The sequence below is a fragment of the Rousettus aegyptiacus genome, unplaced genomic scaffold (genome assembly GCF_014176215.1).
Source record: "Rousettus aegyptiacus isolate mRouAeg1 unplaced genomic scaffold, mRouAeg1.p scaffold_m13_p_7, whole genome shotgun sequence".
NCBI lineage: Eukaryota > Metazoa > Chordata > Mammalia > Chiroptera > Pteropodidae > Rousettus > Rousettus aegyptiacus.
In genome coordinates, this window is record NW_023416310.1 from 95,852,037 (window position 1) to 95,879,838 (window position 27,802).

The following is a 27,802-nucleotide window of genomic DNA, read 5'->3' on the forward strand; positions in this document are numbered from 1 at the left end:
GGCTGATGGGCGTGTACATTGTAACCACCACTTAGGGAAACTGTTGGGAAGTCTTACCAAAGCAGAACGTACACCTGCCCCATGACCCAGCAGTCCCTTTCCTGGGTAGGTACCAACAGAAATGAGCGTTTATGCACATACACCAAAGCACAGGTGCAAAATCATTAGAGCCTTATTAATGTAGCCCAACACTGGAAAATACCAGTATTTATCAGCAACAGAACGGGTAAAATTACATCCACAGAATACTACAGAACAGTGAAAGAGAACAAATGACTACAACATGGATGAATTTCACAGATTTCATATTGAGTGAAAAAAGCCTGATACTAAGAAGTATATATTATATTATTCCATTTATATGAAGGTCAAGAACAGGCCAAGTGAACCTATATGATGACAGAGATCAAAATAGAGGCCACCTTTAGGGACAGATTGATGGTATTCCTTCATGCAACATGAGGAAACCCAGCGTGGTGGGAATGTTCTATACCAGCATTGTCCAAAATAAATAAAACTCAAGCTGCATGTGTAATTTAAAATTTCCTAGCAGCCATATTTAAAAAGCTAAAAAGAAACAGGTGAAATTACTTTTAATGATATATTTTCATTTAATGTAATATACCCAAAATATTATCATTTGGATATTTAATCACTATTGAAAAATTACCAATAATATGTTTCCTTTTTTTCTTTTTTGTATTAAGTTGTCAAGGGTGTAATTTACACTTATAGCACATCTCAATTCCAACCAGCCACACTGCAATTGCTCAATAGCCACACAGGGCTGGCAGCTACTACACTGAACAGCACAGGACTGAACCTAGATCAGCAGGTATATACTACATAAAATCTCATCAAGCTATACATTTAAGATAATATTAAAGTAATTCCTCAATAAAAGAAACTTAGAAAGTTTAAGTAAATCTTTTCAAAAGGAAGGTTAGGAGACATATCAAGCAAAAAAAAAAAAAAAAAAAAAAAAAGGCCGCTGTAGCTTATCAGCTCAGCTGAAAAGCCCTCTGGGGAACCAGAGGACACTATCTCAACATCATACCTCAAGTCAGCTGATTTTGCCTGCATGACAGAGGCTTGACCCCAGGTGTGGTGGAGCAGAGTGTAATCAGATCTATTAAAAGAACAGAAACTTGGGGAGAACATGCTAAGACTAATAGGAGTTTGGAGTGATTCTAGCAGTTGAAGCAGCGCCTTCTGTGTTTGGCCCAGATGAAGAGAATGCAATAGGACTCATGAGGAAGACAGGCAGGTGAGATCCAACCCCCTGCCAAGAAGGTCCCCACAGCCATAGCTGAGAGAATCCACTTAAGCCTGAGAGAATTCACCTCCATAAATTGACTGAGCCCCATAATTTAGACCAGTGTTCTGAAGATGGGGTACATATACCTGATGATTTCAGTAATTTACCAGTATATCTTTCTTAGAGAAATATATATCTAAGTCCTTTGCTAATTTTTGAATTTGTGTTGTTTCTTTTTGTTGTTGTTGAGCCGTAGCAAGATGTTTCACATGCATTTATTCCTTTCTTCCCACAATGCCCCTAGAGCTTCCTCGTAATCCCCCAGCCAAGCACAGGTTCAAGCCCTGCCTCCTTTGCAGGCATCATTAAGGCAGACCAGGCTGATTAATGAAACCTACAACAGTATTTAGAGACAAGAAATAAACAAATGCAGAAAGGAGGGAGGGGAAGGTCAGCCACAGGGATAAACAAACAGGCTCCAATCTTCTCAATCCAGTCCATACAAAATTAGGTACAAAATCTCAGGGCCTCAAATCCAAATATGAAGTGACTCGTATGAATTCCATCATTGGACTTCACAGGGAAATGGGTCTTTGCACATTCTAGGAGCATCCTCCCTGCCTCCCCAACAGTGGAACAGCAGTAGCCAAGACCAGAAGAAATAAGAAAAAGAATGCGGAGCCTGGAAAGATGTTAGGTCCTGTGCGAGCAGCCTTCTGGAAGCAGAAACGTGTCTGCAGGAAGCAGCAGGAAGACTGAATTCTCCCCAACCACATTCTTCAGAGGTGGAGTCTTAGCAAAATAGTGTAATAACTTGAGTTGGTGTTAATAAGGCAAGTGCAGCCAAGATGAAAGGCTGTGCAGAGAAGACATGTGAGAGCAAAGTCAGGAACCGCCCCTAAAACGGCAGCCATCCACGAGACATATTTTTACTTCCTCCCCTAACAGTGACCTCAGCCCTGCCTCAGGCTCCTCCTCCATGATATTAGAATAAGACTACAGCTGTATTCACCAGGAACGAGCTAAATGTAGGTTCATGGGCACCATCTCCAGAGATATGGCCTCAGTGGGCCTGGGGTTCATTTTGACCCAGTTGCCCACGATGCCAACGATGCCAATGGCTAAAGCCCCAACTCTGAGCCCCTCTGGCTACTCTCAGCAGCAGAGACTCCCCTAGGCTGTCCCCCATCTGTGAGACAGCCATCACAGTCTCCATTCCCCTTTCTTTCACCAAATCCTCCCCAAATTCCTGAGATTATGAACAGGAAAGTTGGAGGGGGTGACTTATTTACCCCAAGACAACAAGATCCATCCCCTCCCAAAAGAATTTGCTAAGAGATGCTTTTATTTTTTAAATGCTTGCTTTTATATGTTTATTTGCCACATTAGGAGCGTGTGGGAGAAGTTTGGCAGATGGCATTCAGGGGAGAGGTGGAGAACATTTTTGAGCCATGGAAAACTGAACATCACAGAGCAATGAAGATAAAATGAGAATCGCAAGCTAAAGTTACGGAGAAAATAGGGTTTGATTTACATACTTTTCAAAAACACTCCCATCTGTAACCGTAATAATGACTCATGAGACTCCTGAACCAGACCTGATGCTGAGTGCTTTCTTCATTAATTCATTAAAAATATATTTACATATGAACAAGTACATAAATAACAAGTACGAAAATATAATCAGAGGCCACATTTACAGATGGTTGCAGGTCAGTCAAGCAGTGTAGCCTTGTGGTTGAGCACATGAGCTCTAAACAGCCTCAAGTTCAAGTCCTGGCTCTGTCATTCATTAACTGTGTGACCTTAACAAGGAACATCCCTGGGCCTCTGTTCCATTTGTCAAATAAGGAATCATGTACCACTTCACAGGGCTGCTCTACTAATTAAATGAGATAATACACACAAAGCTCTTTGCACAGTTCCTGCCTGTAGTAAAATGGCTAATGAGTGGTTTTAATGGTTGTTATTCTCATTATTGCTGCCAGAGTAGAGTATGAGTCCTAAAGCTGAGTGAGTTGGATCTTCTGACTTCTATGTCCCCACGAAGATCAAGAGGAATCCAGGGGACAGCTGCCAGGCCAGCAGAGTCACTGAGGTGGTATCCAGAGCTGGGAGCAATCTGCCTTCAACATTCCCATGCTGGATGCTTCTCCATGCAGAGAGCATGTCCTAGAAACTACAGAGACCTATAAAATAGGTGTGAGGTCCCTTTAAGAATTAAATGATAGGAGCGTTTGAGATCTTGCTCCTTGCATATGTCGTCAGCTTGGCTCAAACTCATAAAATTTCTCAAATAAAAAAAAAAAAGAAATGAGGGTATAGACAAACAGTGCCTGACACACAGCAAATATTCAATTATTATCACAATTATCTATAATTTTATAAGATATTTGCTTAGCGTCTCTAAAAACATGGCTTCATTAATAATAATTAGAAATAACTGAGCACCACTCCAAGAGCCATCTCCTGAGTCTGGATGCCCAACACTTTCACCTTTTCCTGATGACAGCAGTCTCCTTCCCTTTGGGGAACTTTACCCCTCCACCCCATGACCCTGGCACAGCTGCCAATCATAGTCCACTATTCCAGCCCGACAGTTTTGTTAAAGCCTAATTAGCCAGGGACCACCAGGATGGAGCCTGCAGTCTGACAGAATCCGATTTCCTGACTTGGTGCATGGAGGTGGGCATTCCAGAGGACTCGTGGAAGGAGGACAGCTCTTTTGTAAATCTGGGGTTCCACATCAGTGATTCCAAAGACGGTCTAAGCAAAGCAGGAATCACTTCTGGTCTGGTTGTACTTTTGGACCCGGGACTGAGAAAAGCAGAGATTAATCAGGGATTGAGTGCTGTCATGAGGTGAGGGTGGCTGAAAGGCTAGGTAGCTCCAGTGATAGATGAGAATAGCAAAGCAGGCCTTTTGTCATAGGTCAGGAAGCAGGGGTCACCCAAAGAGGGGTCCTCATGACAATTTACAGCGCTGCATGACTTTGGGAGAAAGTCATTGATGTACGTGTTCACATGTTTCCTGTTGGCTCTGCGGCTGGCTTTATCTTCTCTGTCCTCTTAGCCGGCTTTTTCCTTCTGTAGTCCATGCCGACTTTCATTTTCAGTCCCAGACTAGGTTTGGCTCTTTCAGGCCAACTGTGACTCTGTACAAAGATGGTCCTCCTCAAGACACTTTACTGTTATTTGCTAGAGAATTATCATAATGAGAATTCCAACCTCTGTCACATGACTGTGACAGGAAGGAACCCTCTGGAGCTGTGCAAAGCCCAACTTGCAATTACAGGCAGCACCCTGCCACACATACCCTGAGCTGGGACGATTAGGCACTGGGAGCTCCACAAGCCACTCTCAGGTGGGAGACGAAGGTCAGAGCAGGGTCGTAGATGGCACGGCCACGGGAGTGGGGGACGGGGGGTGGGGCAGGAGCACACAGAGTGACAAGCCACTGGTACTGAGAAGCCTGTCAGTGCCTGGTCTCTTCCCCATCTCCAAGAGGGCTGATTGTTTCATTCCTTCATTCTGGGAGCTATCCCAATCTCTTTTCAGTAATCTTTGCTAAACAGAGCCACTCACTTTCTGCTACTTGCCACCCAGAGCTCTAAATGACATGTCTTTCAGTAGGCCCTGTGTTGGTGGCTGGGTAGAGAGAGGAATAAGAAGCAGGCCCACTGGAATGTGCTCAGTGACTACATCTGATTGAAAGGAGTGATAATTCTCATGACAAAAAAGAGTCTTCCCTTTGCAAAATAATTTGCTCCTCGGTCCTCCCTTCTTCCCCACCTCCCATCCCTTACTCTTTGCACTACATAACAGCTCACCCTATCCTCAGTGCCTGGCCCACAGTAAGCCTTCAACAGATTCACTGAATTAATGGATGGATGATACAATCATTTCCTTTTCTACAGATAAGGAAACTGAGCCTTAAAGAGGCTTATAACTAACAAAGATTCAAAACCAGGTCAGTCTGTGTCTTCTCTCCACTATACCACACTGTTTCTTCTATTCACCTAAGAAAGGGGCTCTCCTTTTCTTGGATAGGAAAAAGCCAAGGTACCAAGGAAATATACCAATGTCAAAATACTACATTCCAATTTGGTGGTTCCTCAAAAGTTAAATCATAAAATTACCATGTGACCCAGAAATTCCACTTGTAGGCATAAGTCCCAAAGTACTGAAAACAGGTACTCAAACAAGTACATGTACATGCATGATCACAGGAGCATTATTTGAATAGCCAAAAGGTGGAAACAGCCCAAATATCTACCCTTGAGTGAATGTATAAACAATAGTGGTATGTGCATGCAAGGGAATGTTATTCAGCCATAAAAAGGAAGAAAGTACTGATACATATTACGGTGTAGATAAACCTCAAGAATAATATGCTAAGTGAAAGAAGCCAGACACATATTGTATAACTCCGTTTGTATGAAATATCCAGAATAAGTAAATCCAGAGCTAGAACACCAATTTGGTGTTCATCAGGGGTTGGAGGAAGGGTAAGTAGAGAAACTGCTTCATGGATAGTGGGTTTCCTTTTGAAGTAATGAAAGTTTTGGAACTAAATCAAGGTGTTACATAACATTGTGAATATACTAAATACCACTGAATTGTTCACTTTAAGATGGTTAATTTCATCAGGTAAATTTCATCTCAATTTTTAAAAATCCCATTCCAGGAGCTATGCAGGTACTCAGAAACATCGAATGTCTCCCATGGGACTTCTCCAAGCCCCAGGCACACAGTAGGTATGTAATGAATGTTTGATGCTTCTAATTGTTTTTTAGGCTGTGCTTAGAGAAACCCTCTTTTGGAGGCAATATGATCAAATGGCCAGAAGTACAGACAGCCTGGGTTTAAACCACCCCGATCAGCCACTGACATGACTGTGGGTGAATTTCTAAATCTCCATATGCAGTTTTCTCATCGTTAAAATTAGAGTAACTGTGCTTACCTCATAGAGCTATTCTAAGGACTAAGTGAGATGATAATGCAAGCAAAGCACCTGAACAGTCCCTAGGATTCAATAAATGCTCAGTAAGTATTAGCTGCTATGATGACGGTGATTTGCTACGTGGGCTCCATTGCTTCCAATCCCTCTAGTTTTAAAAGTTTTCATTTTGTCATACCATCTCACTGTAACATGTTTTGTGCTATAGAGATTGGTTTTTGCCAGTTAAGGAGCCCTCATCCTCTGAACAGACCGATTCCCAAATGAGGTAATGATAGACGCTCTGAGGACACTACTTGGTTTTTACTTCCGTACACAGAGAGCTCCCCGGAAGTGAAATCTACAGAGAATAATTAGAGTGGCCCCTGTTCCCTCTGGCTGCCTGCTTAATTAAGCAGATTTACTGTGAGCTCTCTTTCTTGGTATTTTGCTTTGTGGGTGACATCATTCCCCTCCTAGCCCCAGGCTATTTCCTGTGTTCTGCAATGTGGAGAAGACTTCAGTTGTGGGAAACATTCCACATAGCTGACCAGCCAGCCTCCACCTTGGTGTAGAAGGATCACCAGTCTCAGAAAACATCCTGTCCACCCCCACCCAACATCAAAGCTGTGCCTCCTGTCCAGGTCATACATCTGATTTTTTTTTTAAATCATTGCTTTTAAATAATAAACTCATTTAGTATAGGTAATGCATTCACAAAGGACAAAGAAATCAAACATCAAAAGGACATGCCATGAAAAGGAAGACTTTTTCTGCTCCCTGCCCTTCAGCCTCCCAGCCTTTCAGTTCCTCCCACCAGAGATCCTCAAGACCGCTTCTTGAATAACCTTCTAGACATAATCTATACATATAGGAAGGAACATATATTTATTTCTACCTCCATGACCCCACACATACTTTAGCACAAATGATCCCCTACGTGGAGTTCTGCATTTTGCTTTTTTAAACCTAACTCTCGTGGTAGTCTTCACATTAGTTTACAGAACTCCATCTACTTTTTAATGGCTGCATTATATTCCATTTTATAGGCATGCAAAACTTTATCCAACCAGTTCACGGCTGATGGACTTTTAGGCTGTTTTCAATATTTTTCTTTAACAAGCAGTACTACAATAAATGCCCTTCTAGAAGGAAATGAGAATCAGATGGGGCTTCCTCCCCATCCCCTCGTACTTTCCCCACAGAGGCACCTGTATATACAAGACATGTCCCACATTTTGTCCTGCATCCTGTATTGACCATCAGCACACTCTTAATGGCTTGTATTCAGCTCTTTTCAATAAACGACAGAAATCGGAGCAATTTTCCAGTAATTGGTATTTAAATTACTTAAATAGCAACACTAGCTGAAAAGCATATCCCCACAAATAAAGAGCTGCACAATTCCTTAAAGTCTCTGGTTTGGCTGGGGAAAAGGGGAGACTGGGAATTAAAGGTACTTATTTACATCTTCAAGAAAGGAAAACACTGTTCTCTGGTCAAAGTTCTAAGTCGTGCACAGTAATCACCATTAGTTAATAAGAGATAACTTAACGATTTCTGTTTTGAAAATCAGCTAATCGCAATACTCTCACTCCAGTAACTATGGTTCTGAAAGTGAGCAAGTCCATGGCAGCCTAAGCTTCTGAAAACCAGCCAATCAGTGATAGCCCCCATGCCAGACAACAGCCAATCAGCAATTGCCTCACTAGGGACCACGCTTGAAGTAAGCGAGTCAAAGGCAACCTTGCTTCAGAGATACACTAACACAGCTGAAAGTCCTTACGACCCTAAATACTTCCTCTTCTGAAAGTCCACTGGCCCAACTGTCAGGCTTCCCAAAACTTTACATTAAATCAGCTCTGGCTTTGTGATGGAGATTTTGCCTTAAAAGTACAGTTCTCACTTTTAGACAAACAGGAAATTCACCTTTTTTGCATCCAATGTCAAGTTCAACTTAAGGTTAGTTCGCAAGTTTGTAGCCCTTTTAACAGTTAAGAGTTGAGTCTTGTGAGTGACAGATGCACTGTTGCAGCTGTGAGATTATCAAATTCAATCTATCTGATCCTTGTAGTGGCTTCTATTATCTTTTTTTTTTTTTTTATGAATACTTGAATCCCCAAATACTAAAAAGGAAGCGTGAATTTTGTGCTGAACTTTCTGAGTGGCAGACATTTACTAAATAGGGAAAAATTCTTTCCGAAGCTTTCTGCAGTGTGCAATTATTCGTTTAACATTAAAAAAGGCATGAAGTCAGATATAAATCAGCATATATTCACAGATAAGCAAAAGAGATGTATGATTTCCTCAACTAGTCCTAAGGAAAATGATAAACGAACAATTTTTTAAGATAAATTTCAGATTAAGAGGTTAAATAATCGTGGCAGAAATGTAATGGCCTTCCGCACTGTATATCATTATGTCTTTCAGCTCAAATAACTGTTTGTACTACTACTGGAAGTGTTTTCTGGTTCTAAAATTGCGAGCAAATTTTCAAATGCTAGGATGAAATCTACTTCCATAATAAAAATGTAATAGCTCCATTTATTATTACACGGAAAAGATCTAAATGTCTCACCTTTCTGTGGCATAGCCGCAATACAGGTGATCACAACGCACACAGAAACAACTTTTCCTTTGTGCAATATTTTTCTTGTGAAAGAGGCTTGCTTACAAGACTACTGCAAGTAAAATTCTTTCCAAACGAAACTTTAGAAACAGTAGCAAATTGTTGCAGAGATTCTTTTTTAAAGAGCTGATGATACACAGGACACCAAAAAAAAAAAAAAAAAAAGGGAACACAGGAAACTTCTGAAGGTGATGGATGAGTCTATTACCTTGATCATAGTGATCGTTCACAGGTGTATGCATATGTCCAAAATCATCAAATTATACATAGTAAATATATGCAGTTCTTTGTATATATTAAAAAGAATGAGAAATTTCTTCCTACTTTTGTTGGATACAACTTTTGGTGGATGTCTGCGTAAGGGTAGAAACAATGATTATTCAAGTTGAAATAAAGCATGGATAATTCTATGGAGTGTGATGCTTGTCCTACTCATATTCTGCATGATGCTTCTCGGTAGTGTCTGATGTCTTTTCTATTGAGACTGAAGGAACTCATGAAATTGTTCTCCTACTTCGACATTTACACTGTTCTAACTGAGTAATTTAAGGATTTTGGTGATTTCGTGGGTATTCAGTATTGCTCATTTCTCTCATATTCAAAAATCATTGGTTCTCTTTAACAAATGCAGTTGAGAGAATCCTCCATTTATGTAAAGTACTGACGTTATACTTCAATTCTAAAGAAAAGGACCCAAAAATTCTGGTTGACTTTTGAAATAATGCATTGAATGAAGTCTAGTTATTTCTTGTTCATAGTTTTCAGTATCAATTTAGCAATAAGATTATGCAAAATGAAAGAAAAGCAGTGTTATTGAAGTACTCCACTGCTTAAAGGAACTTGTCAAATGTTAAAAAGAATTAATAAAAGTTTATCGCTTTTATTATCAAAGCTGTTCTTAAAAGGGACAATATTAGGTACGAACAGGAAAATAAATTTCAGGCCAAATGGATAATTATTGCACTACTTGCTATGACTCTCTTTAAAATTAGATTTCATCTACTGAAAAATTCAATTATTTTACATGGATGTTATTTCCAGCACAAGAACAGTGGGTCATCATGTGTAGCACTGAAGGAAAAAAAAGAATAAAAATTGATGACAGTGCTTCTTTTTGTTAGTGGACATTTTAAAAAGTTGTTGATCAAGAAATGCAATGCAATCTGAAGAAAGGAAAAGCAAGCTATGCTATGAAAGATGCTATGTGCTTCAACCAATCAAATTAGAAGAGCAGTTCTCAGAGTTGTTAACTTTATGCCAATACATGTTCTATATACTAGCTCATGATGTTATTGCTGAGAGTGATTTCTCATTAATGAGTGTTCAATGGCCAAGAACAAAATAAATTGGATGTGACCACTACAGAAAACACATTAAAATGTAAATGAACTCAGATTGTAACTTGGAGGGATTTTATAAGGAAATTTTGCAAAATGGGGAACTATTAAGGAGAGGCAAATCACCTGGGAAATACAATAAAAGAGGTTTACAATTTAGATACTTATAATTTATTTTAGATAAACAACAAATATGATTTTAGTATGTCTCATGCAATGTTTTTCTTTTATCTCAAAGTACATATGCATAGGCGATTAGAAATAATTCTAATTTAACTGGGTGCCTTGTGTTTTTATTTCTTAAATTTGGAAACACTACTCCTACAGCCTCTGTGCCTCCCCGCCTACCTTTGGTCATTTTTGTCTGTAATGCCCCCTCCTTCTCATCAACAACCAAATCCTAATTCTCTTTCAAGGCCCATCTCGAAACTCTAGTAATAATTATAACAACCTTTAATAATGCTAACTTTGTGCCAGGCACTGTTCTAAGTGCCTTACATGTGTTAAATCGTTTATTCCTTCCTGAGGTAATTGCTCGTGGTAATAATAGGACATACTATAAGGAAGATACTATTCTTTCCTATTTTATGCACGAAGCAATTTGGGTACAAAGAAATTAAGTGACTTACCAGAAGGTACCCAGTCAGTAAGGAGTAGAGCCGGGATTCAAAGCCAGGCAGCATGGCTCTGGAGTCTATTCCTGGATACGCCACCCACGTCTGTCTGGCTCTGCTCTACATGGCTCTCTTGGAGCTCTGACATGCTTCCCCATTTTACATTTGAACCACGCGATCATGCAGTTTATTAGGTTGTCTTTACCTGGTGAAGGAGCCTAAAATTACTAAATTTGTGCTCATTCCCCCCTTTAAAAGGAATTCTGCAATAGCCAAGAGGTGGAAGCAATCCAACTGTTCATGAACAGATGAATGAATAAACAAAATGTGGTATATACAAACAGCAGAATAATTTTCAGCTTTTAAAAGGAAGTTCTAACACACGATGCAACATGGATGAACCTTGAGAACATGCTAAGTGAAATAAGCCAGTCACAAAAAGACAACTATTGTATGATTCCACATATAAGAAGTATCTGGAGTAATTAAATTCAAAGTGAGAGAAAGTAGAATGGTGGTTGTGAAGTATTGGGGAGAGGAGGAAATGGAGGAATTGGTGTTTACTGGGTACAGAATTTCGGCTTTTCGAGATAAAAAAGTTCTGGAAACTGGTTGTACAACCATGTGAATATACTTAACACTACTGTACTGTACACTTAAAAATGATTAAGTCATACCTGTCAGAGTGGCTATCATCGACAAATCAAAGAACAAGAAGTGTTAGCGAGGATCTGTAGAAAAGGGAACCCACGTACATTGTTGGTGGGATTGCAAATTGGTACAGGCATTATGGAAAACAGTCTGGAGGTTCCTCAAAAAATTAAAAATGGACCTACCTTTTTCACCCAGAAATGACACTTCTGGGTGTTTACCCAAAGAAAACCGAAACAATAATTTGTAAAGATCTATGCACCCCTATGTTCATGACAGCACTATTTACAACAGCCAAGATATGGAAGCAACCTAAATGCCCATCAACAGATGATTGGATAAAGAAGTTATGGTTCATATATACAATAGGATGTTACTCAGCCATAAAAAAAAAAAAAAAAGCCTATCATTTGCAACAACATGAATGGACCTAGAGATGATTACGCTGAGTGAAATAAGTCAAATAGAGAAAGATAAATACCATTAGATTTCACTGATATGAGGAATCTAAGGAACATAAAGAACAAATGAATTGAAAACAGATCCACAAATATAGAGGACAACTAGCCAGAGGAGAGGGGAATGAGGGGGCTGGGAGAAAGCGGTGAAGGCTTAACGAAGTACAAATTAGTAGTTGATAGAGAGTCACAGGTGATGGGGAGCAGAGCATAGGGAATGCAGTCAACAGTATTGTAATGGCTAGGTGTAGAGCCAGAGGGAAGATGAGAGTAATCAGGGAGGTTGTTTCATAAACTCTGTAAATGTCTAACCAATGTATTGTATACTTGAAACTAATTTTAAAAATTATTAAGATGGTAAGTTTTAATGTTATATGTTTTTTGCCATAATTAAAATTTTTTTAAAAAGAAAGAAGGAACTTTGCCTTTGCCCCCTCAGCTTCTCCCCTTATCTTCTGCTCTCTAAGAAGCCAGTTTTTGACAGTTTCCTGTCTGGGTTGTTGAGATGAAGAAGACAGAGGAACAACTGAGAAGTCAAACCAAGGCATTTGCACTGAAAAGGACTGAGAGAAATGAACTATAAGGAAGAGGAGAATGGAGCTAAGTTGAAGAAAGGGCAAGGCAGGAATTCCCTTGGGCTCTTTATGTGGGGTATGGTGTTGAGGTAAAGAGATTTTCTAGTTGGTGGAGAACGAACATGGAGAAGGGTTGCCTGGTAGATGTAAGAGGAATGATGCAAGGAAGATTTTAAGAGATGCCCTGAGTTCTGATGTGGATCCATCCTCATTAACGTGATTGGTCTAGAGACATCAATAACAATTCAAATTGTTTTTTGGTTGTTGGACTGTTTCTTTGAAAATAACTGATGATAAAAATAATACTATTATGTTAAACTATGTGAAACTACCAATATTTAAGTTTTGATGCAGAAAATTGGCAATGTCATATGGTTCAATCTAATAACTGCTACTTATTGAGCAATTGTCATGTGTCGGGCACAATTCCAAATGCTTTACCAAAGTCGACTTATTTAAATCTCGTAACAGCCCTGTGAAGTAGCTACTATTATTATCCCTATTTTGTAATTGAGGAAACTAAGGCACAGAGAGGTTAAGAAAATACCCCAGCTAATAAATGGTTGATGTGGAATGTGAATGCACTGGGCTCCAGAACCCATACTTAGAAACATGTGTGGCTTTGGCTTTTACTCACAAGGCACTGAGCTAGGTGGTATGGGAAATGCAAAGATCAGAAGGATATTGCTATCACTATTGGAGGCAAGACACGGCCTCGGATTATTAGAAGGCAGAAGACAGTAAGTAACAGGAGAAAAAGCCTTGGCCAGAGAAACCCCGCGGAAGGCAGCACAGTGGAAGTGTGGGGCTGAAGAGCAGTGTTCCTCGTGGTCAGATGGTGCACCTCCAGGCACAAGGGAGAGAGATAAGGGTTGACTCCCCTGCCCACCAATCACTCCACTTGTGGAATTTTTCTATTGCTGCACAACCAATTATTCCATAATTTAGCAGCTTAAAAAAAAAAACAAATATTTTTTTTATCTTGCAGCTTCCATGGGTCAGGAATTCAGGAGCAACTAAGCTGAGTGATTCTGGTACAGTGTCTCTCATGAGATTTCACTCAAGATCTTGACCAGCCCTGCAGTCATCTGAAGGCTTCTCTGGAAGATCCACTTCCAAGATGGCTGACTCACATGGCTATTGGAAGGACATCTCGCTTCCTTGCCAAGTGGGCTTTTCTACTTTTCTCAAAAAGTAAAATATTTTCCCAGAATCTATTACTTCAGAACTAGGTTACCTAGCCACTTCCTGGGAACTGAGAAGCTGAAAAAGTAGTTGACTTTCCATCTTCTACATTAGCAACAGCAAAGGAGAAAGGAGGCTGTGACTAGCTGTTGGGTTAGTGTCTTCCACGGCTACCCAACCCTGAACCAATAACTGCCAGGACATGGAAATCTCAATTGGTAGGGCCAGCTCCATCAAACCCACATGAACCCACAAACCAAGTAGGATTAGGGGGTGGGGAGTGTACAAAGGGGCAGGGTGTTTACCCGAAGCAAGGGCATATTAGAGAGTATAAAATCATTCATCCACACAAGAGCTACAGAGTGTTCCACTGTATGGATGAACTCACAATTCTTTTAGTCAACTTTAGTTCCAAAACAAAAAGATGAGAAGATAGATATGGGTAATAACTTCAACCCAGGCATGGAGCGGCAGGAGCATGAGTGGGCAGAGGTCCGGATGGAGAGCATTTCAGGATTAGAGAATGGGCTGTAAAGAGGGTAGAAGGAAATAAGAGGTAATCGTGGCTAGCCATGAATGCCAAGCTGTGCTAATATGTCATTTAATACAGTCGCCACGAGGTCAGTTTTACTTTATTTCTGCTAAATTCCCGTGTTCCAGATAAGAAAACTGAGAGCTAGAGAAGTTGAGTCATTTGCTTGGGTCACCCACTCAAAAAGTGGAGATTGGCTAGACCAGATTTAAACCCAGGTCTTCCTCACCAGTCCCCAGGCAGTCTGACTCCAGAGCCTCCAGGCTTAGGAGACCCTTCTGCTTCCCTACGGAAAGGGAAACAGGCCCTATTAAAGTCATGTGAACTCGCTCTTCCTAGAAAGATCTAGAGGCAGCTGCTACACACACCGGGCTCATATTATCTGATGTACTGGAAGACGGAGGCTGGGATCTCACTGAGATTCTGTAATCCTCATGCTAAGATGAGATTTCTGACCGAATTGAAAGTAAACTACACCAACTTCAAGGCCAAAGGACATGTCCCTGGAACTGTAAAGGTATTAGCTCCACATCCCTGCCTCATCAGGGTCTCACCACTTTAAGCCCACCTTGATAAAGACAGTTTGGAGCTGGAGATGGGCCAAAGGGAGGAGTGTGCCCCCTGGGGTGTCCATAATAAGTAGAGTCACAGGAACTGGAGAATGTGGCCATTCAGCTGATTGTGGATGGTATGTGTTGTGTGTTCCCATTTCTGTAAAATATAATTTAAGTATATTCAACGAAAAACAATTTAGAATTTAGCATGAACTGTTAGCAATGGTTATCTGGGGAGGGGCTTTAGGGAGACCAGGGACCTACCTTTTTCTCTAGTATATGCTGCTGCAAAGGGTGACCTTTAACAAAAACAGGAAAAAAATTATATTTAAAAACGATATAATAGCTGTAATATCTAAGGCGGGAAATGACATAAAAAAAAAAAAATTGAAGGAAGAGCCAGGACCAACGCCAGGAGACTCTAAGGAAGGGATTCTACCCTTCCTCCCGGACTCCACCTGCAGCACTAAAACAGCCCCAGACTCCAGGCCTGGGGGCTGCAATCCCGGTGGCTGCCTGGGTCCGCCAATCTCTTTCCTCCTACACAAATCTCGTCTCCAAGACCCGCCTGCCAGGGCTGTTCCCTGGCCTGCGTGCCTCTGGCCCGCTAGAGGTGAGGGTGAGTAGGAGGCCCGGAGCGATGCAGAACCCGCCCCGCCTCGCCCCGCAGAATCCACCCCGTGGGCGGTGCCTGACATCGCGTGACCCGAGCCCTGTGACCAGCGCGGGGCGGGGCCGTCAGCGCGGTAGCTGCAGCTGACGCGGTAGGTATCCGAGTAAGGAGGGAGCTGGCCTGGGTTGGCGCGGACTTTCCTGTGTGGCTGAGGTGGGCACAGGCGGGTGTCTGGGCACTGCCCCAGCTTCCGCTACCCCAGGGCCCGAACCGTATTGATCCGCTCGGTCCCGCTCCCTAGGCAGGGGGCGGATGAGGCGATAAGATCTCCATCGTGGTGGGTGAAAAACCTCTGTACCCCACGGACGGCCGATTCGGCCACGTCCGGCTCGGGCCTTCCCACTCTGAGCGCCGCGCTGGGGAGCAAACGCCCTCCCCTCCTTCCGGAGCGATTACCTTGACCTCGCATGCTTTCCTGGAACCTGAAGATCCCCAAGCAAGGCCAGCAGGTGGGAGCCGATAGTGAGGGGACACCCCTCTCTCCAGGCAAGCACACGGCTCCCACCTGCTCTGGTGGCTCGAGATAAAACCATGGCCCCTCTAGTTATTGAGGAAGGGGACGGGAGCGGGGTGCTAGAGACTATCCTGCAGTAGAGGTGGAAGGGTGGAGAAAAGGGGCTGGGTCGAACTACCAGATCATAGCAAACATATTGAATACTGTGTGTTTAAATGCATTTTTTTTTATTTAATATTCACCATCGTGAAATTTGTCAGGTAGTTTACTTTATCCTCGTTTCACATGAGAAAACAGGCTTAGAAAACTTAGGTCCCTCGAGCAAGATCCTGCCCTTGGTAAATGAAGAAATGGAGATTAGAACCCAGAGCCGTGCCACAGCGGCACCTTCCGGTGGGCAGTGGAGGAACGGGGCCCAGCTGTTAATTCCTCAGTGAATTGAAAGTGCGACCTCTTCCTGGCTCAGACTGCCTGGGGAGAGGGTGTTGCTGGGTGAGAGAGGCTTCTCCCCTCTTCCCCAACCATCTCCATCCTTTTCAACTCACCCCTTAAAACCAATTCCTTTTGACACCTGCCTTTTGCAGGACAACATGAAGCTCATCATCCTGGACCACTATTCTCAGGCCAGCGAGTGGGCCGCCAAATACATCAGGAACCGCATCATCCAGTTTAATCCAGGACCAGACAAGTACTTCACCCTGGGGCTCCCCACTGGTGCGTTGTTGGAGGGAGAGGATTCCATGGATGGAGGGGAGAGAGTGGGCATTAGGGGATTTTAGAAAGCCAGGTCAGATTTACTCAGCCAAGGAGGACTCAGAGGTACTGGTACTGAGTGAACAACTTCCCTGCTTTCTGGACTTAGAAAACAGAGGTCCCAGCTTCCTCTGTGAGTTGGTTTAGTTGCCGCCCGTTCCTTAATAGTTCTGGAGCAGAGAGAACTTAATTTATGGCTACATCCTAAGTCAGCCCCGTTCCTTAACTGGATTAAGTTCCAGTACCCTAAGGCATACATTTTGTGCAATGAATTAATTTATATTCTGTGTATCTGAGTGCTACTAGCTTGTCTCACCATCCTTGAGAGAATTGAGAAGATAGTCACAGCATTTTCTGTAAGGCTTAATTAAACACAGGACCTAAGTGAAGAACAGTGCTAGTTTCTTTGGGGAAAAAATCAAAATGTTGTCTTTATAGGAAGATATTTTTACTCCGGCCCCTCAAAGCAAATGTCCTGATTATGTTTCAGAAGTGGGTGGATTTGTCCCCAAAGGCCCATCAACTAGAGCAGAGGTCTTCAAACTTCTTCTGTAAGTGGCCAGGTAGTAAATATTTTATGTTTCACTGGCCATACAGCTTCTGTTGCTACTTAACGCTGCCCTTGCAGCTCAAAAGCAGCCAGACAATACATAAATGAACATCAATAAAACTCTATTTATGGACACTGAAATTTGAGTTTACATAATTTTCATATGTCACAAAATAATACTCTTTTGATTTTTAAAAACCTAAAAAAATGTAGAAACCATTCTTAGCTCATGAGCTGTACAGGCTACATTTGGCCTGTAGGCCAAAGTTTTCTCACTTCTGCACTGGAGGTTTGTGGGACCAGTTATCTGTGAAACCACCAATACCCCAGGCCAATATGGGGGCTGCACTAACATCCTGTTTTCTAAATGGGCCAGTGTCTGGGCTCCTGCTGACACACTCCCTAGTTCCCCATGATCTGCAAAATCAGATCTAAGCTCCTCAGAGTGGCACTCAGGGCCCTCCACAACCTAGGTACCCCCTTCCTATCACACTTGAACCAGCACAACATATCCATATAGGTTCCTTGGAACATTCCAACTGTTAGATGAAGCAAGTACCAGGCAGGGTTCTGGGTGAAAACCACAGAAACCAACTCTGGTTAACTTAAACAGAAAAGGAATTTATTGGTTAGGTATTGGGGAGCTTACAGAATTGATGGGAAGGCTAGAGGTTTTGAAAATGGACTAGATGTAAATGAACAAGCCCAGGAGAAGGACAGGAAAGCTGTATGGCTGAGACATGGCCAAGGCCATGTCACAGGGACAGGCTGATTATTTTGGGTTGGATTGGGTTGGGTTGAGGAGAGAGGGGGTACTACCGCTATCATTCATCAGCAGATATTATTTATTTAATGCCCACTATATGCCAAGCTGTTCTAGGTGCTAGGGATACAGCAGTGAACAAAAGAGAAATTCCTGCTTTCCTGAAACTTAAATTGTAGAGGGGACAGATAATAAACAAACTAGTAAAATACAGAGTATGTTAGATGGTGAAAAGAGAGGAGAAAAATGAAGAAAGGATAAGGAGTGTCTAGGCAGGGGTGGGGGTTGTAGTGTTGGATATGGTAGCAAGGAAGGTCTCTGAGAAAAATTTTAATAAAGGCCTAAGGAGGTGAAAGATAGCCATGCAGATACCTGAAGAAAGAGCATTGCTGGCAAAGGGAACATGCAAAGGCCCTGAGGTAGAATTGCTTGGAGCAGAATGAGTAAGGGAGAGAGGGGTAACCAGGGGCCAGGTTATGTAGAGCCTTTGTTAGGGCTGGATATTATTCAGAGTGAAATGAGAAGCCATTGGTGGATTGTAAAAAGAGTGGTCTGATTTGGGCGGGGCTTTTATTCTTTCAATCTTTTTTTCTTTTTGAAAGATTTCAAATATTCAGGAAAGTTGAAAGACTAGTACACTACTATTTCCATAGATTTGCCCATTATTACCATTTTGTCACATTTGCTTTCATTTCTTCTGGCTCATGTTCTGTCTGTACAAACACACAATTTTTTTCTGAATCATGTGAAAGGAAGTTCCAGACATCCTGACATCCTGTACCTCCAGGTCCTTCAGCACCTGTCTCTCCAGAATAAGGACGTTCTCTTACATAGCCACAATACCATTATCATACCTAAGAAAATTAAAAATCATCACAATATCGTGTAATAGACAAACATTACATTTTTTTCCTCTAATTGTCTACACTTTTCATAGCTTAAAAAAAGTTAATCCAGTGTTGTTAGGCTTCATGCATCTGCAGTGTTTTAGTCTATAGCAGTCTTCCTGCCTTTTTTAGGTTTTGAGATCGACTTTTTAATGAGACTCAACCCTGGGGTTGTCTTTCCTGAACCCTCACACTAGCCTTTGCTTACCCCATCACAGCTGACATTACTGCTTCCTGTCCCCACTCCTAGACAGCTCTTCCAGGGTGGCTACCAGGTCTCTCACTCCTCTGCATCCCCACCACGAGCCTCCCTGTGCCTCGCACACGGTAGTTGCTCAGGGAGTGTCATGTTAGTAATTAGGTCTGACATTCACTCAATCGCAGTCATTTTAATCATCAGTGTGTTGGGCACTGGGGATTTAGCAGTGAACAAAGACAGCTTACCATCTAGTGGGGAAATAGGCGATAAACAAGCAATTGATGTGTGGCAGTTAGGATTGGAGCATTTGGGTGGCACTTCAGATCTGACTTATTTCGCTCAGATCTGACAGGTTCTCCTTGTGGAATAGCCCTGACTCGTTCTGGGTGCCCTCTGGGCTTCTAGGAACTGGGGTCTGAAAGGTGTTCACGGCTATGGCCTCTCTTGCAGGGAGCACCCCACTTGGCTGCTACCAGAAGCTGATTGAGTACTATAAGAATGGAGATCTGTCCTTCAAATATGTTGAGACCTTCAATATGGATGAGTACGTGGGTGAGTCTTCCTCTCTCCAGGTCTTTACCTGATTCCAGGAGTTGTATTTTTCACCTCACAGGCTTGACCCTAGAGTGGAATGCAGATGTCTAAGGAAACCAGTTACTGAGCCTATCTCAAGGCCTGTCTCTTCCAGGCCTTGGTTTACTCAGCTATAAAATGGGTAACAAATAAAACTGACCTCACAGGTTGTAAGCATTAAATGATATAACAGACGTGGAAGCCTCTTGTTTAGAGCAAGCACTTAATAAATATTTGAATATTTTCTCCTCTGCCTCCTCCCTAGTTCCATGCCATTTCTTTTTGGAACAAATGACTGGAAATGGTAGCGTGGCTAGAGTGTGTCCCCAGTGTCTGTATCTGGACTTTCTCTCCAGTGCTCATTTGCTAGCTCCCCTTTCAGCCAGGTACATTGGGAGGGGAGCTGAGACTGGCGTCCTTTCCACGGCTGAAAAGCTACAGCTTGGTCTCTGTCGCCTCCTTCCACTCCCCACCCAACTCCCCTGTAATTTTGTAATGGCTTCACTTAACTTTCTTAATTGTAATAAAATACACAACATAAAATTTATTGCCTTAACCATTTTTATGTAAGTTCAGTAGCATTAAGTACATTCATTCATACTGTCATGCAACCAATCTCCACGATTTTTTTCATTTTGCAAAACTGAAACTCTACACCCATTAAATTCCAACTCCCCATTTCCCACTTCCCAAGCCGGTGGTAATCACCATTTTACTTTCTCTATGAATTTGACTGCTCTAGGTACCTCACGTGCGGTATTTTGTCTTTTTGTGACTGGCTTATTTCATTTAACATAATGTAGTATGTCAGAATTTCCTTCCCTTGTAAAGCTCACTGTAAACATTCTTAATGTTTAACATTAAACATTAAATATTCACTTTAAACATCATTTTTCTTCTTGGATAAAAAAAAAAAAATCCCATTTGGCAAGTCCTGAGATAATTCTCTCCAAACATTTGGTGTTCGAGTTGGGGTTCAGGCTGAGCAGGGTATAACTGGGAGTGGGAGGCACAAGGTGAATGGGGTGCTTACTTCCTTTTCCTTTCCGAGAGGGGCCCTGCCCTACCCCCAGGTGTCTAGGCCATCTCCAGAAGCCCAGAGTTACTTTGGCCTTCCTTGGTCATTCCCTTGTGAAAAGGTGGTCAAAGTGAGGGGATTCCTCAGGCCCCTGGTGTGCAGCTACTTCGGCCCAATTCCGTAGTCACAGGTGGTGGTGGTGGGTAGATGCTTAGGGGATATCAGCTCAGCCTATCCCAAGGGGGTGAGGGTCAGAGGGCTGGCACCCAAGGTTCCCTGATGAGTGTTCTCCTGAGAGCATCTCTAGGGGGCAGGATATCCTGGCATCCTCCTTGGGAGGAAGGCTCTGGCTCGGCTAGGCATGACTAATCATGGCCATGGCCCCACAGGCCTTCCTCGAGACCACCCGGAGAGCTACCATTCCTTCATGTGGAACAACTTCTTCAAGCACATCGACATCCATCCAGAAAACACCCACATTCTGGACGGGAATGCAGCTGACCTGCAGGCTGAGTGCGACGCCTTCGAAGAGAAGATCAAGGCTGCGGGTGGGATTGAGCTATTCGTTGGAGGTGAGCTTGACACTGCAGTAGGTGTCCAGGCCACACCCAGCATGGCTAGAACACATGTCTGTCTCCAAACAGCTTCTTCTCTCTGTGCTGGCGACAGTGGGGGTCACTTATTCCTTGGAGGAGGCAGGGAAGGCCAAGAGTGGGAGCCTAGCTCCCCGCCCTGGCTCTGCTACCCAGCGGCTTTGATCTTGGACATCTCTTCTTTCTGCACTTCGATGCCTTATCTGTAAATTAAGAGGTTTGAATTTTGACTCTGAGATTCTATTTCCCAATCTTAAGGTTTTACAGATTGGTCATGGGACTTATCTAAAGATAAAATCACAGGCTCCCGTAGTTCCCAAAGACTCCACACTCAGCCCGTACATGCTATAGCCGGTTGAACCCCAGAGAAGTTGTGTGATTTGCCCAAGGTCAGCTGGCCAGAGCAGTGGCGAGAAGGCGGGAACCTAGGGGGTCCCTCTCTCAGATTTATGCCCTTGTTCCTACCCTGGGCTGCCCTCTTAAATTTCTGTCGCCAGCTCTAGAGTCACCCACAGGGGTATGAAGTCAGACTGTCTTTTACTGCTCTTAATTTAACCCTTCTCTATTTCAAGGTGGGGAGGAAGAGGCTGGGAGCACTAATGTTCTGCGATTTTATAAACTTCGCAGCCCCTGTCCAGGCCGTGTGTGTGTTTCATTCTCTGTGACTCTATCCTAGTCAGAGGACCCCTAACTACCAGCAGGAGAGACGTTGCACTTTGATGATCTGGGGAGGCAGAAGCTATTTGGAGTACCCCTTACTTAGCTTTTTGAGGGGGGCAGCAAGTTAACAATGGTTATGTGTACTTCAGATAGAAATGGGGAGGAAAGGGGAAGGGGGTGATCATAGGCTTAGTGTACCTGCCCAGGGGTGAATGAGAAAAGAGAGTTTTCAAGTTTTGCAGACTCCAGGTGGGGAAAGAGATAGTCCACCCTTGAAATTTTGGATTCCTGGAACTGACAGGGCTGCCCTGGCTGTCTCTCCCTGGCAGGCATCGGTCCCGACGGACACATAGCCTTCAATGAGCCAGGCTCCAGTCTGGTGTCCCGGACCCGTGTGAAGACACTGGCCATGGACACCATCCTGGCCAATGCTAGGTTCTTCGAGGGAGATCTCGCCAAGGTGCCCACTATGGCCCTGACAGTGGGTGTGGGCACTGTCATGGATGCTAGAGAGGTAAGGGTTCAAGGGGTCCATAGGCCTTCACTGCGGGGTTGGACTAGTCTTTTGGCTATTAAAAAACTTCAACTGTGCAGTACCACCTGAATACATTTGTATAAAAAATGAAGACATTATAAATAAGGATAAAATCCCAACTGACCCTCTTTGGAGGGCACCGTTGCTCCCGGTGTGAGGTAAGTCCTTTGAGTGCTGACTCCCCAGGAACTGTAGGCTCCCTGGCCTCTGCTGACATACCCCTTTCAAGGTCCTCACAGGCAGAGGGAGAGGAGCCCAGCACCACTAATGTCTGAATATGAATTCGCATCTGCCCAGGTACCAAGAGGAACCTTCTGGTTCCCTGCAGGTGGTCGAGGTAACTGTTTGAAGTGAAGGATGTTGGTAGTTACAGCCCTGTGCTCAGGGATTCATAACTGTGGAGACATATGATTGAAATATAAGTGTCTTGAACTGAATTTAGTAAGTTCTTCCCTAGAAAGTTGGGCAATGGTTGAATTTTTTGTGGTTCCAACTTCCTTACCATCTTTCATTAGAATTTTAAAAGCTTTTTCTCTTCCTGGGTTATATTCAGTGGGAAACAGTTACAGACCTTTGAGCTTCAAACTTCTTTGCCCAAGTCTGTAAACAAACATCTGAATCAGTGAAAAAGGTTCCCTGTCTAAAGTGAACTTTTGCGAAATGCACGATGGCACCATATTCTGTTGCGTGTCCTTAAATCAGCATCCAGAGAGGTCATTCTGCTCTTCTTGGCTTGCAGCTCATAAACCCTCCCTGTGTGTGAGTGTACTGTAATATGAGAAAGGACCTGGGGCTGGAAATCAGGAAATTCTCCTTTGATAAAAGTTCTGCGGTCCTGAACAAAGTCACATTCTCTCTATGCCTCTGTTTTCCCATCTTTAAAAAAAAAAAAAAAACAGTAAATCTTGTTCACAACTCCATGGTACAAGTGAGTTACAATGAGAGGAAATCCATGAAGCTGAGTTCTTTACAATCACTGTCCAACACTTACTTTCTTGTTATTTTAACTGTTGAGGGGAGCCTGTGCCTTTGTTTTATTTAAACAAAAGGTACTACCCCAAGTCGCATTAGTAGGTCTAATACTCAGAACTGAAAGTGACCAGATTAAGGGGGAACCTTGTTGGGATTCAACCTTAGAGGCAAAGGAGATAACTTTCACCATTGCTCCCAAGGCCCCCTTGTAGATTGGGCCCCATCTTTTTCAGTATGTGATTGTGAAAACTTACCTAGCCTAGGACCCCCTGGGACCTAGTGTCAGAACTGTTGAGATAAGAGGTGGGCCTCTGTGTGGCACATCTATTTACAGGGCACTTGCACAGTCACCATCAAAGGTGCCAGGAGACACTACTGGTGATGGGCAAGAACATGAGGCAAGTTACTTAACCATCCCCCCAGCCCATTTCTTATCACAGAACATTGTGATAACCATGCTCCCTACCTCAGGCTACTTGTGTGATAACGCATGGGAGCATGGAACACAGTGTGTCGCATGCTAACGACTTACGATGGTATATAAAATAGTAGTCTTCACAGCAGTTTGGGGCAGCCACACTAGAATTCAGGTCCCTGGACTTCCGGTTCCGCTGCTCCTTCTCTGTCACAGGCTTGTTTTCTGATCCCCAGGTGATGATCCTCATCACAGGTGCTCACAAGGCATTTGCTCTGTACAAGGCCATTGAGGAGGGAGTGAACCATATGTGGACCGTGTCTGCCTTCCAGCAGCATCCCCGCACAGTGTTTGTGTGTGATGAGGATGCTACCCTGGAGCTGAAAGTGAAGACCGTCAAGTATTTCAAAGGTGAGGGAGGGGTGAATGTGGGAGGAGGTGGCCAAATTCAGGGTGTGCCAGGAGTGGGGAGTGGATCTAGCTTTCATACTCTGGCCATTTTCATTGTCAACTCTAATTTTAATAAAAATCAAACCCAACTATTTCAGAATATAGTCATTTCTCGTCCATCTATGATGGTGAGGGTCCATTTCTGGAGACTTGTTTGCTCTGAAGAGGAGAAAAGAAAATGAAAAGACATAGTCCAAGGGCTGGGTGGTGATCTGTGCGGTGCTAGTGAGCCTCAGGTTGTTTATCTTCCCAGCTCTTGCACAGGCCTTTCCTTGTGGGAAAGGCACTGAACTGTCACTGAGGGTCTTTGGTCTTAAAAAGGACATAAACTGCCTTAAGCAAACTTCTATGAAAAATCCTCATTTATTGAATAAGCAAATTAGGAATTTGTTCTTCGCTGAAAAGATTAACCTTTTAATGGCCAACTCTTCTACAGATTGCATTTACAAAAGTCCAGTGGTTTCAAGCATTCTTTGGGAATAACAAATTCTTTTCCTAGTCTTATGGTGTTTGTTTTTTGGGGCCCCCAGAGAAAACATGATGATCAGTTCCAGGACAAAATTTGAGAGCTCCTGGATATTACTGTTGATAATCATGGAACCCTGCCTCTAACTGCATTAACTATTTTTTAATTGTTTTTTTTTTTTAGGTTTAATGCTCGTCCATAACAAGTTGGTGGACCCCTTGTACAGTATCAAAGAGAAAGAAACACAGAAAAGCCAGTCTTCTAAGAAACCATACAGTGATTAGCCTGTGCTAATCCTAGTGTCAAGGGTCTCACTGGGATGGGCAGGTCTTTCTGGAAATTGTCTTTAGGAAGACAGAATTTTATTTCTTTAATCCAGTATGATTACTCCAGATATATGGGTGAACTTTTTTTTCTTCACTCTGCAGTGTGGAGCTTAGTTGTGGAGTTTAGCTACAGGAGGAATGACTTGTTTGTAATTTAACTGGAAAAAAAAAAAAATCACTCCATAATTTTGGTGTCAGCTTCACAGATTTGGGATTTCTAGCTTTTTATTCTGCTTCTGACACTGTTCACATGTACAACAACACACTCCATCAGAAATTTCCATTATTATGTGCAGACTTGTCACTTAGGGGGAAGTGGGGGTTGTTTTGGACAAAACTTCTTTGGAGAAGCTTTGAGAGCCCCTCTTGAGCAGGCCTGCCCCTTATTTGAGAATAACTGTTCTAGATTAAGGAACAAACTCAATGTCTAAAATCAGTATAAGGGGGTAGTCCCTCTGGTCAGTAACAAGTGCCATAGAAAGAAAACTGTCCCTTACTTTCTCAGTTGTTTTTCCTGGTCTCTCAGTTGACCTTTCTGTGAACTTCGAGGACTCCCTTGGGGTGGGTAGGGCTAAAGAGAAGGCTTTGCTGATAAACTCAGAGCCTCAAGGGGCCAGGCGAGGTCAAACTCCTCTCCCTCAGGGACTCTCCAGCACTGGAAGGTGGAAACCCTTTACCCTCCACAGCCCTGTGTTTTTGTTCCAAGGTCTCACTGTGGCTCCTCTTTTTTGCATACCATTAATAAGTAGGAGGGTCACTGGGGAAACAGACACTGCCAGGACTTCAATGTAGTGTCCAGCCAAGGTGATGGGGGCCAGTTTAAGCAGCTCCATTATGAGTTTAGTCACAATACACAAGTGCGTGTTCTGCTTCCTTAGGAGTTGAGTGACAAAACATACCAAATGCTCCTAAAGTTGCCTTTCCCCACCTAAAAAACCCTGCCCTTCTAACCCTCTCAGGTTGGGTTGGCATGTTCCATTGTTCCCAGAACATCAGGAAATACAACATTTTTGCTCCTTTATCCTTTACCTTTTATTCTCAAGATGAGTCTTCCTTTTAACTCGTAAGCCTTCAGGTGCATGCTGCCTCCTCCTCCTCCCTATTTCTGTGCCTGTGTCAAGCTGCTGCTGCCTGTTTCTGGGACAGATCGTTCAGAGCCTGGCTCAGGCCTCTCAGCGCTGTGTTTGATACCAGTGTTTCGTCATTAGCTTTTATACGTGATTGCCATCATTTTGTTTTAAGCTAATGGATTAATTGCATTGTCTACAATGTGATAATTTTCTATTAAATTCAGTATTTTCAAGTTTGTCATTTGTGGATTTCTACCCCCTACCCCGCAAAGGTCAGAAGATGATTTGGGTTGATGTACATTTGGGGATAGCGAGTGAACGAAGCTGTCACAATAGCTCGGCAGGAAGTCACAATCATAGCAGTTGTTAATCTATTTTAAACTTAACCAGGGTAAAAGAAAATATAAGAATGAAGCACCTATGTGAAAAATAGTAGGAATGAACAGTTGAGCAACAAACTGTCATGTTCTGGACGTACTTGGGACCAAACAAGGATATACAGCTGTTAAAAAGAATAAGGCAGATTTATGACCAGGAAGATATAAAAACTGCATGGTATGGAAAATAGGTTTAGTGTTTTAGTTTAAAAAGTCAATATAATGGACTATCTTGGGTAAGTATAACCAATTAGATACAAGCAGAAGTTAGAAGTGTTTAATTTTTCATCAGTTACATTGAGATATAATTTACATGCCCATTTTTGAAAATAAATTCAATGATTTTTACTAAGTCTGTGGAGTTGTGCAAGTCCTTCCCACAATCCACTTTTATCATCCCAAAAAGTACCTTATTCCTACACTGGCCTTTTCTGGAAATTTCATATAAATAGAACCACACAGCATGGCATCTTTCGGGTCTGACTCCTTTAAGCTTAATGTTTCTGAGGTTCACCTAACATGCAGTAGTCATCCATTCCTTTTTATTGCTGAAGAGTATTCCACTATATGACTATGTCACATTGTTTATCCAGTAAAAAAGGGGTTAAATTTCAAATAGGCATAGAAAAAATTATATTAGAATGAAGTGAAAAAGGATTAGTGATGACAGCTAAACTGGAGATGTCTATATGAATTCGGGACCCTGGTGGCCCAGCAGATGCTGCAACAAGTTCTTGTGTGGATCAGGTGGGATGTATATTCCTGGGCCAGACTGGGTCTCCTTGGACAGGAGCTAACTGCATGCTTTGGAACCAGGATCACAGTGGGCCTGGAATATCCGGTTGCCAGAAAATAAAGAGTGCTTTAAAAAAATGTCTGAGGCAGTACTGAGAGGATGAAGCAGCCAGTTTAATGGAGCTACAACTGACTGGGCTGTGACAATTTGATTAATAAATAAATACAGCTAAGGAAAACAAGTTAAGTCTGTAAAATCCCAAGTCTGATACTCAAAAAATGAAAAAGATAATATTAAATATTAAGTATGCATGGAGCTTAAGTTCAGAAAGAGTGGATGGAATGTGTTTAAAGCTGTAAAGAGTGACAGTGTGTTGACGTAAATGGTTGTCGCCTCTATTAAATATGTTTATAAAGTAGAGATGGAAATGAGCCTGGCTCTTCCTCCAGTCTCTGCTCAAATGTCGTTTATCAGGTCTTCCCTGGCCCTCCAACAAAGTAGCAATCCTGATTCTCTATCTCCCTTACCCTGCTCTATTTTCCCAGAACCCTTACCAGCTGACATGTATTTTGTTTCCCATTAAATGTAAGCTTTCATGAAG

General features: G+C 42.7%; 2 protein-coding genes and 1 pseudogene across 5 annotated transcripts in view; 1 reads left to right on the forward strand and 2 right to left on the reverse strand.

Moving 5' to 3' along the window:
• Nucleotides 1-3,154: 3,154 nt before the first annotated feature.
• On the reverse strand, nt 3,155-15,355 carry LOC107499689 (annotated as a pseudogene).
• GNPDA1 (glucosamine-6-phosphate deaminase 1) lies at nt 15,352-26,324 on the forward strand. 4 transcript variants are annotated; one of them, XM_016124142.2, is made up of 7 exons: nt 15,352-15,495; nt 16,443-16,572; nt 19,461-19,562; nt 20,991-21,173; nt 22,184-22,368; nt 24,013-24,187; nt 24,876-26,324. In XM_016124142.2, exons 2-7 carry the CDS (start codon nt 16,449-16,451, stop codon nt 24,974-24,976), a joined length of 870 nt encoding a protein of 289 aa, XP_015979628.1. In that variant the 5' UTR covers nt 15,352-15,495; nt 16,443-16,448; the 3' UTR covers nt 24,977-26,324. The 4 variants fall into 4 exon arrangements, with proteins under 4 accessions (XP_015979628.1, XP_015979629.1, XP_036080162.1 ...); XM_016124143.2 differs by lacking the exon at nt 15,352-15,495 and adding an exon at nt 15,508-15,557; XM_036224269.1 differs by lacking the exon at nt 15,352-15,495 and adding an exon at nt 15,564-15,890.
• RNF14 (ring finger protein 14) overlaps nt 20,127-27,802 on the reverse strand; it is a 31,235-nt gene continuing 23,559 nt past the window's right edge. Inside the window, exon 10 of the transcript XR_004951920.1 lies at nt 20,127-24,385. The gene's annotated coding sequence lies outside the window, so the exon portion shown is untranslated. The remainder of the gene's footprint in view (nt 24,386-27,802) is intronic.